Consider the following 16,929-nt stretch of genomic DNA (forward strand, 5'->3'; position numbering starts at 1 on the left):
GGAAATGCTCATTTTGGGCTTAGACCCCCAATTTATGCTCCTATCCACAGGTGTGTTTAACAACGTCTGAAATGATCAAAGGTCAGTGACTGTATAGAGCTCCTTTGATTTCATGTTTTGCAGTACAACAGACTGCTAATTCTTAGATTCTTAGAACTAATAACATGAAGTTCATCTTAGATTCTAATCTCAAGTCTTGCTCCAACCTAGAATTTATATATATATATATATATATATATATATATATATATATATATATATATATATATATATATATATATATATATATATATACACACACAATTTAATATTTAAAAATTTAATCATACTTCCAGTAACGTTCCAGGAGAATGGCGGGAATAACTCCTCTGAGGACGTAAGAAGACAAAATGCGAGACAACATGGAAAGAGAGAAGGGAATAGCAAACATTGGATGAAAATATGTTATTTTTGAGCAAGTAGTGATATTGCGCTGTACTACAAGCAAAATTATCTTCAGCCTAAGCTCAAAAAGTCACAATTCACACTATTAACAAACCATTAACTAAGACATATTTTAAACACAACAAGTCTCTTTTTTTAAATTTACAGACATTAAAATAGGATCCAAATCCCAGGGATTTTGAGGCCCACCGCAACATGACGTAGGAGTGTGGTTTTCTCTGGCCACAGACTGATTGACAGGTGCCATGTCTCCATAATAACATGTATACACACATTCACAGAACGTTTTTTTGCAAAGAAACTGGGATTACAACATATTTACAAGTCTCTGTGATCAGCTGCACCTCAATAATTAATTTTGTCAAATTTGAAACATAAAATTCAAGAGCATGTTTGTAATAAAGAGAGTAAAATCATTATGTAATTCTTAACCGCTATAATCACCACGACCGAATCGTGTCAATAAACGCGCATATGTGTGTGTGTGTACTGCAAACGGCATTTCTGTGTGACTCATCGTTTCAGAAAGGCTTGAATAGACTCCACCTCAAATACATCAAATAAACGTACTTGGTATTTTTGACTCGTGACCTTATTTCAGCTTCATCCATGTCTGTCTCTATCACTGACAGCTGTTTATCTGACGTATGCATGAGAAGCAGAGAGGCATATCGGAGAGGTGGGTGGGGAGAAGTAGCTCATTTGGATTTAAAGCCACAGGCTACAAAAACAGCTACACTGTACTCAAGACATTAAAATGGACCGATTCTACATTATATAATCAATAATCTGACGGGTATTTTGAGCTGAAACTTTACAGATACATTCTGGAGACACCAAAGTCTTATCTTACATCTTGTAAAAGAGGTAAAATAGGTTTCTTTTAAAACTACTAATAAACAGTTAACATCTCTTAATAATAGGCAGGTAATATGCCAGTAGTAAATAGCATGAATTGTGACTTAAAATAAAGTGTTACCAAAACAATCATATTCATTCAATGCACGGTTTCTTACATACTTTAAATATTATTTTATTATAATATTAACAACACTGAAACCCACATTTGAGAAAAGACATGACCAAATTATTGTTCTGAATGCTTATAAAAGGTGTGTGTTATTTTATAAACCAATTTATTTGTTCATTATTATTATTGTTGGTGTTTTTTATTTTCTTTGAAGCAAATAAATTTTCCTCCCATCCATCCTTGACAGAAACAAATCATTTCTTAAGGCATGCTTGTAAATCATGTCTTCACAGGTATTCCCATGTGTCATAGTTTTGCAAAGTTTCTGGTCGTGGTTTAATTGAATCTGTGTGTTGAGGCTGTTATTTGGTTCTTTTCTTTTCATCCGTCTAGCAGAAGGATGGGAGGTGGCTGGGTGCCAGTAGAGAAGGGATTTCCTCGGCAGAAATCAGAGGGATTTGGCCATATTAGCAGGTGCTGAAACGCTACATTCAGCATCTAATGTCTCTTATCGGTTGGTCCTGCACTTTAAAGAGATTTGGTTTTGGATGGGAATCAAATTTAGGAGTGAAATAGAGGCACTCAGCGAGCCAGAGCAGCCCATTAGCACTGGAGAGGTGTGGGATAGGTGTGATTTGATAGGAGGAATATCCTGATGAGTCTTAATGGACGGATTGTCTTTTGCAGAGCCCAAATGGAATGTGAATTTCATACTTGGATGATTTTAGATTTATTTTTGACGCTATCGTTCTGGCACACTATAACATAAAGCAATCTGTATGCTGAGATCCTAAAACAAAACAATCCATTTGTAAAATGTATCAGTCCTTTTAGCCAGTTCTGTGCAAATTACATTTATTTAAACAAAGATGGATTTATAAGTCCATCTCAAAGTAAGCAAAAAGTAATCTCAACCTCTTTCTTGAGTCTACTTATTCTGATTGTGAGCTTCAGTTCACTTCCTCCTAGCCAGCACAGGCCGAAAACTGATCCAGGGTGCAGATCTGGCAACCTACCAATGACTAATTGTATTATGTTTTACTTCCCCTGTGCCTTGAAACAGAAGAAAATGCTCCATTTTCATCAGACCTGGCACGTGAAAAATGTTTCTTTGTATTTAGAAAACAAGACAAAGATTATGCATTCATCTATTAGAATTAATAGATGCATGTGCATACAGTAATCATTGTGCCTGACAAATCTTTGAAAGTAAACAGTAAACATAAATACATACAAACATTATTTTTTGCCCATTTCACCCATTCCTATTTAGAATCGGTTTTTACACAATATGATTTTTCATTTTTAAACCCCAGAGTCATTCCTAATTAAGTATATTCACTTACATTGTCATAAATTAAACAAGTCAAACTGCATACCTGCATCTCAGCATTGAGTTTTGGCATGGACGCTGCACGTCCTTGGCCCTCAAGGCCACCAGAGGTCACTGTGTTGGCACTGTTCTCCATCTTTCTCATTTCTACTGACTCCTATTACACAAACACAAACACACACATACACAATAAAAATATAAATACGCAAGAAAAACCCTGTTTAAAATGAGAGTCAATGTTTTAATTACAGCACCTGGGCAGTGTTTGCATTTGAGGCATCCTCAGATTGACCTCTGGACATTGGTCTCCGTTTAGACTTCTGGACCTCCTTGGATTTCTCTGAGGCCCAGGATGAAGACCCTTTTATTGTGTTGTCAAGACTGGGCAAGAGAGAAAAAAAAGACATCTGAGTAGATAAAGCAAACAGGTTACTGTTAATGTAGTGTGTGTGCAGGCAGCAAGGATTCTGTGCTCACGTTGTGCGTCCATTGTTGAGTGTGGTGGAGCTGGGTCTGGTCTGAGCTTGACACTCTGAAGCTGAATCGACACTGTTCATTGGCTGATCTTGCATGTGGGTTAGTGGGAGAATGGGCTCTAAAAGAGCGCTGACTTTATTCTTCAAACAGAGAAAATCAAAACACACTGTTATAAACACAGAGAGGAGAGGTGTCCAGGTGTTCATTACCATCATTTTTTTACAAAATATTTTTATTGTACTTCTATTTGACTTCAAATTCAAAATTTACAATGTCGAGTGCACATTGTTATTCTTTAGGGAAACAATTAATTGTTGCTCCACTGGAAAAGTGGAGTTAATCCACTGGAAAATTTTTTTTTTGATAATCTTCAATGAAAGTCTGCCTACTTGCTTTCACATTTGGAGTGGTAGTCTTTCGTTGTTGATGTTGATGAATTTTATAATCTCCTCTCGGTTAGACTACTGTAACTCTTTGTACATTGGTCTACCTTAGTCAACACTGTCTCGGTTACAGCCAGATTGATAACAGGAACTACGAAAAGTGATCATATCTCCCCTGTTCTTGCCTCATTGCACAACTCAGAGTTGATTTAAGATCCTTCTTTTCACATATAAGACATTGAACAATTCTGCATATATCTGTAAATTTATTATGCCATATACAGCTTGCAGGCCATTAATGTCCTATGATCAGTTTGTCTGTCCCACAGTCTCGCTGCAAATCAAAAGGTGATCAAGCTTTTTGTGTTTTGTGGCCCCAAAGCTCTGGAACAGTCTCCCTCTGAACATCAGGATTTCTCCATCATTGGATGCTTTTAAATCAAATTTAAAGACTTATTTTCACTCCCTTGCATTTGAGTAATCTTTGCATGTCATTTTATATCTGTATTTCAGTTTATATATAATTTGTTTCCCTTTTCTTATATTTTAACACACGTTTTATTTGATTTTATTTATCAACTATTTTATTTTATTATCATAAAGCACTTTGGATCAACTACAGTTGTGTAAAATTGGGAAAAAAATTTGCCTTGCCTATGTCAGTTTGACGGCATCAGCCACAATATTCTTAATCACACCCCTCTTATGTTAGTTTGTTAGTTATATTATTAGTTTATTTAAGGAATGGTGCACCAAAAGAAACCCTGCCTCTACTCAATGTTCAGTTTTAATTGGAAGTACTGTACAGCAACATACTGAAATAAAAGTCTCAGCAATTTTCAGTTCACGCTGACTTTTAAACAATTATTTGCCAAACAATTAATAGCCATTAATCAAATCCAAAATAAAAGTTTGTGTTTACATAATATATTTGTGTACTAATATATTGATTTATTTATACAAAACAAAAAAAACTTGTAATAAATTTAAACATAAATAAACTTTTTTATATATACATGTATGTATCTATATATGCATAATAAATATGCAAAGCAGCACAAAAACATCTTATATAAAAGCAAACTTCTATTTTGGATGTGACTGATCATGGTTGATTGTTTTGATAGCACGATTTATTACGTAACTTTTGACTTGTATTGAATATGTCCTTATATATTACCTGAGATCCAGGTCCTGCCTGTTCTTTCAGCTGCTGTTGCTGCATCTGAAGTCTTTTTGCTCTGTTCTGCTTGTAATAGTCGAAGATCATAAGAGCTGCATACACCTTCCCTACTGTGAGCTCATTAGCTGCAAAAGACACAAATGCATTGTATTAGTTGTGTAAGTTCTATTAGCGACCACTAGAGGTCATTAGCTCTGTACTATGTTCAGAGATGTTTACAGATGTGAAACTGTCTGTGCTTTGTTCAGATAACGGTATGTCTGTACTTCTTTGGATATATATATATATATATATATATATATATATATATATATATATATATATATATATATATATATATATATATATATAGATGCAAGTGTTTGAGAGTATTTTTAGTCAAAGTTAGAAAGAATCTCCTGACAAATGATTCATTATGGTGTTTACGTTTATGTGGAGTGACCAGCAGATCCATGGTCTTCTGAGACAGGTTTGGCCAGACTGTAGAGAGCTCCTTCTTCAGTTCAGCATCTGATAGACGCTGAGCCACCATGCCTGTACATTCATGAACACCACAGTACAGTAAGAGTATATACTTTTCATGCCAATTCCCAGCACACCGGCAGATCATGACAAACACCGGTAATCACCAAATTATAGACTTTCTTTGACCCAACAACAGCTGATTTAGACACAGAGGTTACATATTGATCCAGCAAAATTTGACAAACTGTTGCCATTTGTTTAGCTCGTTTGGTGTGATGTAAATTGGCCTTAATTCACAATGCAATCCAGTCAAATAATTTCAATGTTTTCTTCAAAGACATTCTCCTCACCCTTTCAAACATTTTAGTTTTCATCTGCTCTAGATTAATTAATTAATTAATTAATTCATTCATTCAATAATCCATTCACTCAATAATTCATTCATTCAATGTCATTTATTCATTCATTTAGCCAATAATTCATTCATTCACTCAGCCAATAATTAATTAATTCATTCATTCATTTAGCCAATATTTCATTTGTTTATTCATTCATTTATTAACCAATAATTCATTCATTGCTTTCTTTCATTCATTCAGCCAATGATTCATTCATTCCTTTAGCCAATAGTTCATTTGTTTATTCATTTATTCATTAACCAATAATTCATTCTTTCTTTCTTTCTTTCTTTCTTTCTTTCTTTCTTCCTTTCTTTCATTAATTTAGCCAATAACTCATTCGTTCATTCATTTAGCCAATAATTCCTTCATTCATTCATTTAGCCAATAATTAATTCATTAATTTATTTCACCAATAATTTATTCGTTTATTCATTCATTTATTTACCAATAATTCTTTCTTTCTTTCTTTCTTTCTCCTTCTTTCTTTTATTAATTTAGCCAATAACTCATTCATTCATTCAGCCAATAATTCATTCATTCATTCATTCAGACAATAATTCATTCATTCATACATTCATTTATTTATTCTGCCATCAATTCATTCATTCATTCAGCCAACAATTTATTCATTCAGCCAACCATTCATTCATTCATTCATTTAGCCAACAATCCATTCATTTAGCCAACAATACATTCATTTATTCATTCAGCCAACCATTCATTCATTCATTTATTTATTCAGCCAACAATCCATTCTTTTATTCATTTAGCCAGCAATTCATTCATTCATTCATTATTCATTCAGCCAATAATTCATTCATTCATGTAGTCAATAACTCATTCATTCATTCAGCCAAAAATAAATTGATTAATTCAGCCAACAATTCATTCATTCGTTCATTCATTCATTCATTCATTCATTCAGCTAACAATTCATTCTTTTATTCATTCAGCCAATAGTTCGTTCATTCATTCATTCATTCATTCATTCATTCATTCATTCATTCAGCCAACAATTAATTAATTCTTTCATTTAGGCAATAATTCATTTATTCATTCATTCATTCAGCCAATATTTATTTTAATCTCGATCACACTGTATGCATGTTTGGAATATTATTATGCTTTGGAAACACAAGCCAAGCGTCCATTTTTGGTTGATTTTTTTTTTAATACCAGTTTTTGCATTTTAAAATTTGCTTAAAAATTTGGTTTGCAGTCCACCTAGTAGTGTTTATTATGCCACAATTATCCACTTCTGGTTCTATTGTCTTTGATCATGTGAGGAAGACGTTTTATCATACTAAATACATGTCAAGGTTCTGTTATAATGCTCTGTGCCTTCTAAATAAAATGCACAAGATATTAAAGCATTTTTGGGGATTCCCTAATTTCAATAAAAACAAAGTGGTAATTGAAGGTGTGTGACATCATTAGCATGGTGGCACAATAACACGTTCTGTGCCACTAATTTAAATTGCTTATTTCTCTGGATCTGAACATTCCTCAAATCATATTATGAAAATCTAATTTCATAAGTGAGCAAACTATATACCACTATTCTAAAAGCTATATACAACTATTGACAAATTACATATTGACTATCAAATTACATATTGACCCACAGACTATCAGGCTGATAGTCTACAACTATGTGTACACCTATTCATTGTCTTCTACATATTCAACATTGTCAACAATGTCAACATTGCCAATTGTACATTGTCTTGGTTTTTTTGGGAGTATGTTGTTATATTTTGCACTGTCGTTGTATTTGCACATTCTGTATTTTGCATTGTCTGGAGGCAGCACCTATGCTTTTCACTCATCATAGCACATCACAGCCTTTAAAACTCATGTAAGACAATTCAGCACCACATCAATATTATACACAAAAGCAGCTCAAAAAAAAAAACCTCTATAAAAAAAGGTTTAATGAATTTAGATCAATGCAACCAAAACCAATGCTAATAGTACCGCTGAGGAGCTGCTTTGTGAAAATGTAGTGCAGCAAGAAAATCCCATCCAGTGCCAAACTCCGAAAGATACAACAACAGATGCTACACACACCATCCCACACACACTGCTCTGATAAGTGGAAATGGCACAGACAGCAGCAAAAGAACAGATCGCACCGAGTAAATCTCTCCATCAGGCATTAATCACATATGGAGTGATTTGGAAAAGAGAAAGGCAGATTCTTTATTAAGCGAGAGAAGGTGGGACAATTTTCTGGAGGCTAATCAATACATTAACCACCCAATCATCTAGACAATAAAAAAGCCAAGAGACTTACTGACCTGATGCCAGTTTGATCTCCAAGGCAGTACGGATCAGAGCCATGAGCGTTGAGGTAAAGTGTACGCTGTTGTCATCCGCAATAGGCATGTTCATTTTCACCAGACGCTAAGGGGAGCCGTGAGGTTCATTAGTGGGGTAAACACACTCCTCAAACCCAAAAACTTCAATCAACCCAAAAACTTAAACAAAACAGTTTGTGTGAATACGCGATTAGACAGTTATATTCTTTTACTGACTCATGCACTCTAGCAATCGAGCTACAAATTTATTGAATTTGGTCATTCAGTGTTTTTTAATCTTAGTCTTTCAAGCACACAAACAGTTTTGTTCACATGAAACATACAGAATCGAACATTCACATTCACTGCTATAGGCTACGATCCGCAACCAAAGTGCACTAGTGATAAACCGACACCAACTCGAGAGTGAAGAAAAGCATGTACACATAACCATGAGGGGCTTCAGAGGACATGAGAGCTCGACTCTGAGGGTTATTAATCGATAAATGTGCTTTTAGAGTTTCATTAATGAGCAGTCTCATTAATGAGCCAAATGGTGACCAGTGGCTTTTTGTAGATATCATACTGATAAACATACATTTAAATGGCTCGTTCTGACAACAGCATTGTAAAACAGTACAAATCGTATTTATAAGGTCAGTTGTATCATTTTGCTTTGGAATTACTGAAATTACAGTCCACATTTAAAGGTACAATCAAATTTTTTTGGTTTATATTGCACAGAAATATGTATGTACTACTCTCAGAAATAAAGGTATGACAGCTTCATCTGAGGTGGTACCTTTTTAAAAGGTACACATTACACATTCAAAAGGTACTTCAAAAGTTTATACTAGTACCTAAATCTTTTAAGAGGTATCCTTAATATGTATCCTTGAGGTATTAATATACACTACCTGACAAAAGTCTTGTTGCCAAGTTTTAGGAAAAACAAATAATAAATTGACTTGTAGTTGATCATTTGTCATTAGTCATTTGGTATCAGAAGTGGCTTATATGAAAAGCAAAGGCCTCTTGATTATGCTTATTTTAGTCAAATAAATTAGTATCATGCCTTGATGTTTAACTGTTTATTTAGGACAGTTTGAATTTGCTTAGACAAAAGTCTTGTCACTTAACAGAAATAATGTCCAGTATAGAATATGAAGTCATGATGCAGTGGAAAAAGAATTACTATTGTGTTTGACTCCCATGAGCTTGGATGACTGCATCCATACATCTCTACAATGACTGAAATAACTTATTAATAAAGTCATCTGGAATGACAAAGAAAGCATTCTTGCAAGACTTCCAGAGTTCAAAAAAATTCTATGGATTCATCTTCAATGCCTCCTCCATCTTAACCCAAACATGCTCAATAAAGTTCATCTTCAATGCCTCCTCCATCTTAACCCAAACATGCTCAATAATGTTCATATATGGTGACTGGGCTGGCCAATCCTGTAGCACCTTGATCTTCTTTGCTCAGGAACTTTGATGCGGAGGCTGAAGTATGAGAAAGAGCGCTCTCCTGCTGAAGAATTTGAATGTAACCCCAAATCCCCCAAATTTTTCCTTTACCAAACTTGACTAATTTCCATGAGAATCTTGGGTCCATGCGGGTTCCAATAGGTCTCTTGCAGTGTTTGTCATGATATGGCTGCAGTTCTGCAGACGATTCACCGGAAAAATCTACCTTCTGCCACTTTTTCAAATAATCAACTAAAAGTCTAGTTTTTATTTGTTGCTCTTACAACTGGGATTGACGACAAGACTTTTGTCAGGTAGTGTAGACCTTTTAAGTACAAACTTGTACCTTTTGAAAAGGTACAACAAAAGTGACAGCTCTTGTACCTTTAATTCTGAGAGTGTAATTGGTGTGGATGTAGCATCCTTAATTTATTTCCATTGCAGTATATTTACAGAAATACTAAATTTGCAGTCAGTCATGGATTATTTATTCTGTAAGAAAAGGTGTCAAACAATAAAGGAGTTACACAAACAAATAGTATTGTACATTATTGTATGCAAATGTCAAATACTATTCATAGGAAAATGACTGAGTGCACCTTTAAACATGGCAAGTAAAATCATATGATTTATATTTTTAGGTATATAATTTCGTGTGATTGATTGTGAAGAGTTGAGCTCCCCTGAGCAAAAAGAGCATACATGTACTAGCAGTAGCAGTGCAAGAAAAACAGTTCAGGATGAAAAAAGAAGTGGACAGTCTCACATATAAACATTCATTCTCACACACTACAGAGAGAAAGAGAGAGAGAACGAGAGAAGGCCGCATGAGAAAGAAAACAGAGAGGATATGGTCAAGTGGATGAGAGATAGACAGCACAAGCAGGACAAAGAGAATATAAGTGAAAGACCGCCAGTGGAAGAGAGAGAGTTCAAGTGCATAGTTCTCATGACTGAAAGCAACTTAGGTTACACACACACTGCTCCATGAAAACAAGGGTGAGAGGGGGGACCTTTCCTGTTCTAATGTAACATAACGGGCTCTGAAAGAGGTTTTTGAGCTAAATTTGGGGCCCTTTAATGAATCCCAAAGACAGAGAAACCCATAGGAGGAGCATTTTGGCCAAATTTTATGTAAATATTTACATAAAATATTTTGCATTTAAAGTGCATGATTGGTAGAGAAAATCGTTTTTGCAATGTCGTGCACAAACCCTTACACAATGCAACTTTTGGGGAAAATCTTATACATATGAAGTATGACCACAAATAAAACTAAGATTTAAATCTCACTTACAATTATTATCATAAACATATGCTCATTGAAAGTACAAGTCTTTTTTAGCTAAATTCAAAAACATCGAAACAAACTTTAATTTTCACACAACATTAAAAACAATTGATACAAAATGTTATATTATTAAATATTATTGATTAATAAAGACTTATTTTTGCAACTCAGACTCATTCTGAAAACGTACATATTTACGCAAATATCTCCATTTGCACCTGCTCTTCTCACGTAAATCCACCAGAGGCTGCTGTCGACTGACTGAATGACTGACTAATATCTCCATTCGCGAAAATATCTCCATTCGTGCCTGCTCTTCTCATGCAAATCCACACGAGGCTGCTGTCGACTGACTGAATGACTGACTAATATCTCTATTTGCGAAAATATCTCCATTCGTGCCTGCTCTTCTCACGTAAATCCACCAGAGGCCACTGTTGACTGACTGAATGACTGACTGACTGATTGATCGACTGACCCACACTCCTCCTTCCCTAAACCCAACCGATAGCATTATCAAAAGCACAGATCGACCAGCGCCCACCCACTCTCCTAAACACAACCGACAGTTTTAAAAAGCAATTTAGAAAAAGAAAAGCCCTCACATGATTTTTACCACATTTTCAGATTTTACCACATGTTGTCCATTTGGAGGTAAGCAGTCAGCTGATAAGCGCGAAAAGGAACGCCGTCATACCACCCCCTTAGCGTTTGTTTTAAAGAAGAAATGCAGCCATACGTACTTCCGGCTTCATAATTTGCGATCTCCAGAAACGTATATAGGGATACATTTTCAGAATGAGCCTGTGTTTTATTTTTGAGTGGTTCCTTGTGCATAAAAAAACACTTTCACCATAGTCTGTGATTTGTAAACGAATACACTTTATGGTCAGCATCACGAGCAGCTTTTTACCAATATTCTGACAGTAAACTTGCTCTGTACATTTTTTTCTGCACTTAAGCACATTTTTCAAATATATGTACTTCATTGCAGTACTGTATTTTACTGTATATTTTTTGGGGAAACTTTTACTTCACTGCATTCCAAATCATTCCTCAGGATTTGAGCTGGATAAATTGTCACTCGCTCAGAGACCTGATTGTTTTGTTCAACTCACAAACGAGCTGATTCTTTTCAGTTAGCATGCGGTCAGAGTCTCCAAGTAACAATTTACAGATTTAAATGATCTGGTCTATACAGCACTGTAAAATGCACAAAAGTAACATCTAATGTTGCAGAAATATCACCATAGACTTGTATTCCCAATGAACCAGTGTTGTAATCAAACATTAAACACACTTAAGTTCTGTAGTCATACTCATTATTAATCTGTGACCATCCCTAGATGATACAGGACGTGTAGGGGAGATCTTGAAAAAGGAAAAGGAGGGACTACAGCAAAAAGATCAGAGCGTGGGGAGAAAAAACAACAGTTAAACAAAAAACGAGGGGAAACACTGCAAGAGCACAAAGATTGGCTGAAGAATAAGCCAATGAGAAGACAGTACGAGCAGGGGGGAAGGGCATGTGAAGTTGAGCTACCTTGTAGGCGATTCGTGGAGGGCATTTCTTTCCCAAACCTAAAGGTGGGGACATGTGGAGCAGCATCTCATACATATCGAGGTACTTGATACGGCCACTTCACAGTGCAGACAACGCAAAAAAATCCAAAATAAAGAAAAGGATGGGGAGTTAGAGAGACGGGAAGAGAAACAAGGAGGGCCAGAAAGTAAACCAAACAAGACGAAATGATAAAAAAAGACAGACGACAAAAAACAGAAATCTTTTGTTAATTAGATTTCCAAGAGTGTCATGGACAGGGATGCCATCCTGGCCTGGCAGGGTCAGAGATGGATCCCGAAGGTTAGAGGTCAGAGGTGAGAGAGTTGATCCCTAATAAGGAGAGATGGAAGAGGTGAGTGAAATGCCACGAGGAGTGGATGGTGACAGAATGGCTGCATTGTTTGAAGATGTCTGCACCTGCATGCTGAGACATCAGGGGATTTTCCTCTTTCAGTGCACGGAAACAAAGGTTTCAACGCCAGCTTCATTTGATTTAATTCATAACATTTGAGGTTGAGATATATAAACGTAAATCAGTCAGTATTGCTTGATATTGAGACAACAGTCAAGTGGGCATCCTTGAATTGGGAATGTTAATAATGTACTTAAGTGTGATCAAAGTTCAATGCGTGGCTTTGAAAGCTTTGTTTCCCATCCAGCATCATTAACCAAAGCATGTCAAATCTGGTGGGGCAAGTGCTTGTGTGTTCGCAAGTCATTTGAGCACAGCCATTCAAGTTTGGGTCTCTGGGCGTTTGCACACAGAGGCCACACGAGTGTAGAAAGTTGCTTGGGTTGCAAACCTTGTATGCTACCCTATTAGGGCAGTTCTTCCCTAAGCCAAGGGGGGGTGAGATAATTCGCAACAAATTGTACATATCCTTATAGGAAATCCGTCCGCTGCGGAAAGAACAAGCAAAACATGACACATACATGAAGAAAGCTTGGAGAGCACATTTGTGTTGTGGACAGAATGGATGTGGATAGGAATACAAGATCCCATTCATATCCAGACCACGGGCATTGCGTGGAAGGTCTTTAATCACACATTATCAAAGAGGAATATTCAGCATCTCTGTCTTTTATTAATGTGGTCTAAATTGAGAGGCCTAACAGAAAGACTCTCCTTCTCACAACTGTTGCCAAACTCTGTTACTATATTTATCACAAGAGTAGGTCTCCATCTGGGGGGGAGTGCAGGTTGAAACATACCATGCGGCTGGGTCATACTCCGCCCACACTCGAATAAACTCATCCAGGTGGTGAGGGCCCAGGATGGAGGAGTCGCGTGTCAGATATTCAAAGTTGTCCATAATGACAGCCACAAACAGGTTCAACATCTGGAGAAAGTGGGGAAAGAAAGACTGAAGTTTTCAAAGCAAGATAAATAAGGTAATGTAATGTGTATTTATATATCGTGTATGGCCATACACCCAAAGTGCTTCAACATCATGAGAGGGGTCTCTCCACACCACCACCAGTGTGCAGTGTCAACTTGGATGATGCGACAGCAGTCACAGGACAATGGCGTCAGTGCGCTCACCACACACTAGATATTGGTGGAGTGGAGAGACAGTGATAAAGCCAATTCGGTGGATGGAGATGATTGGGAGGCCATGATGGGTAAAGGCAGATGGAGGAAAGTTGGCCAGCCCTACTCTTTGGTGTACAAGTGCCATGGGATTTTTAACGCCCACAGAGAGTCAGAACCTTGGCTTATCATCTCATCCGAAAGATGGCACCCACTGACAGTATAGGGTCCCCTTCACTATACTGGGGCATTAAGACTCGCACAGACCACAGGTTGAGCACTCCCTGCTTGCCTCACTAAGACCACTTCCAACAGCAACCTAGTTTTCCCATGTCGTCTCCCATCAAATAATATCCGGGAGTGTGACATTAAATGCAAATTAGGCTGGGTAAAAGGGCTGATGTTCTGCTTTTATTCAGTGTATACCAACCTGTCATAAGTTGGTTTCCCTCCTTTGTGTAGTGTAAATACAGAAAAGGCACTCTGGTGCACACCATATAAACAGATTGTTTAGTTTGTTTAAGATGTGAATATAATTCGATCACCTACTGTACACATTTGCAAAAAAAAACCTGCGCATCGTAATTCATCAGGATCTGGTAGTTTCAGTTGTGCACCCATTGCATCTGACATTGCTAAGCAACCATCAGTCAAACTCTCCAACGATCCATCAGTAACAACCCAAGTCTGTACCTGATACAAGTTTTGTTTATGGATAAAAGATAAGGGTGTTTTGTCTGAAGTAACAAGTCTACCGTTAGACCTCAAATGTGTATAAAACACATTTCTCGACCACATTGCGACTCTATTTGCACGTGTCTACATCTGTAATAACAAACTTCCCTCAGAGGGGGTAGACGTTAATAAAATACCCCAACCCTAAACCTAACTGTCTCAGTAATGTAAAAACAGATCTGGATCTGGAGTCTTCTCTATTAGTATAGCTGATTAACCATGTGAATGGATGATAACAGCCTTCTGAGCCTACTAGTAGATGCAGAAGGCCCCCACTGGCTCATATCTATCAGCTGATAACCACTGATAACGGCCATTCACTCTTGTGATAACATTCAAAGCGGGTGACAATTTCTGGTTCACTTGCAAAAATGCTATGTGAAAGTGAACTTTCCTAGTATGTATTCAACACAAAATAATTACAATATTTTTTTAATCACATTAATCTCAATCTAAATGTTAGTTTGTAAGCTGCATCATGTTATGTTTGAAGACTGCACCAAAAAATCTGTCCATTTTTTGCTGTGAAATTACAATATAATACAACATAACCAATGGAAATCCAAATTGTAAAGCAATAAAAAATGCAACTTTTATTAAACTTTCCTACAGCTTTAAAGTCTGTTCTTTTCATTAAGCTAAGAGTTCACGCCATGATGTTTCAATCTTTTATTTGTAATAAGTCTTCATGTAATAAACATGTGCACATCAGAGTTCACCAAATCACCAAATGTGACTTTGAAATACTGCAAAATGCAAAACTTTCCATGAGCTGATATTTCTTGGAAATAAAGGAACGAAAGCCAGTGGAACGAAACATGCAGTTTGATTAACCCATTACCAGATTTTTTATTTATAAAACACTATCCTGATTAATGTATAGCATTAGAAGTGACCATTTTGTTACTGCAACTGCTAACCCAAAATGAATCATAATTGAAGTGAGAATTGGATTTGTATTTCAAAAGGAAGTCTTCATTGATTCCCAGCCCGATTCAAATGAATTTGATAATTTAGTATAACATTTACTGTCACAATCAACTAGATTTTTTAATTTTAGAGAAACAAGTACTTTTGTGTAATGACATGCATCAATAATGATGAGCCTGATTTAACCTGAATAACTCTGAACACTGACCAGAAATGAGCAGAGGAAAATGAAGGAGACAAAGTAGAAGTAGGCAAAGTCACTCCCGCATTCCTTTCCCAGGGTGCCCGAGTTTGGATCACAGGTGCGCTCGCTCAGACAGGACAGCATGATATCATGCCAAGCCTCGCCAGTGGCACTCCTGCAAGATACACAATGTAGAACTGAATGAATAAGTACAGCTTCTTCTATCAAAACCAAGAATGACTGTCAGAGATGACAGGCCAAGTGCTGATATTTCAATTACAGTTGAGCCAGATTTAATTTATAACACTGTTGTCACACTGATGTGCTGTCTCTTGATGTGAGGAAGCTTTGGGGTAATGAACATAAGGGAAAGATGGAAATATATTTATGAATTTCATTAGGAAATGTTGTTTTCTAGCGACACTGGCTTATACTCCAGATGGTGCTTTTACCAAAAGAGGAGACAAAAGAGAAAAGGAGAATGAAAGCAACACAATAGACAAAGAACTGGTAATCAAGATAACTATTGAAAAAAAAATATGATGATAAAATGAATGACAAAATCATACAGACAGATAGATAGATAGATAGATAGATAGATAGATAGATAGATAGATAGATAGATAGATAGATAGATAGATAAGATAGATAGATAGATAGATAGATAGATAGATAGATAGATAGATAGATAGATAGATAGATAGATAGATAGATAGATAGATAGATAGATAGATAGATAGATAGATAGATAGATAGATAGATAGATAGATAGATAGATAGATAGATAGATAGATAGATAGATAGATAGATAGATAGATAGATAGATAGATTTAGAGTTTAGGTCAGAATTATTAGCCCCCCTTAAATTTTTTTTCTTTTTTAAACATTTTCCAAATGATGTTTAACAGAGCAAGGACATTTTCACAGCATGTCTGTATATGTATGTCTAATTTCTTTTGTTCTGGAGAAAGTCTTAAGTTTTTGTATTCTTAAGTTTTTGTAGTCTTAAGTATTTCGGCTAGAATAAAAGCAGTTTTGAATTTTTTAAAAATTATTAGCCCCTTAAAGCTATTTTTTTTTCCGACTGTCTATACAGAACAAACCATCATTATACAATAAATTGCCTAATTACCCTAACCTGCCTAGTTAACCTAATTAATCTAGTTAAGCCTTTAAATGTCACTTTAAGCTGTATAGAAGTGTCTTGAAAAATATCTAGTCAAATATTATTTACTGTCATCATGACAAAGATAAAATAAATCAGTTAT

At 36.0% G+C, this 16,929-nt stretch overlaps 1 protein-coding gene across 1 annotated transcript in view; it reads right to left on the reverse strand.

The window, feature by feature from the left end:
- Positions 1 to 16,929, reverse strand: part of cacna1ba (calcium channel, voltage-dependent, N type, alpha 1B subunit, a) — a 206,702-nt gene that overhangs the window by 8,892 nt on the left and 180,881 nt on the right. The window contains exons 38-47 of the mRNA XM_056457880.1: positions 15,686 to 15,836; positions 13,494 to 13,621; positions 12,261 to 12,357; positions 7,957 to 8,062; positions 5,217 to 5,324; positions 4,788 to 4,915; positions 3,225 to 3,364; positions 3,002 to 3,128; positions 2,794 to 2,904; positions 330 to 368 (exon numbers count right to left, since the gene is read on the reverse strand). Of these exons, the coding sequence (XP_056313855.1) occupies positions 330 to 368; positions 2,794 to 2,904; positions 3,002 to 3,128; positions 3,225 to 3,364; positions 4,788 to 4,915; positions 5,217 to 5,324; positions 7,957 to 8,062; positions 12,261 to 12,357; positions 13,494 to 13,621; positions 15,686 to 15,836 (1,135 nt within the window). The remainder of the gene's footprint in view (positions 1 to 329; positions 369 to 2,793; positions 2,905 to 3,001; positions 3,129 to 3,224; positions 3,365 to 4,787; positions 4,916 to 5,216; positions 5,325 to 7,956; positions 8,063 to 12,260; positions 12,358 to 13,493; positions 13,622 to 15,685; positions 15,837 to 16,929) is intronic.

Source organism: Danio aesculapii, chromosome 5 (assembly GCF_903798145.1).
Source record: "Danio aesculapii chromosome 5, fDanAes4.1, whole genome shotgun sequence".
Lineage (NCBI taxonomy): Eukaryota > Metazoa > Chordata > Actinopteri > Cypriniformes > Danionidae > Danio > Danio aesculapii.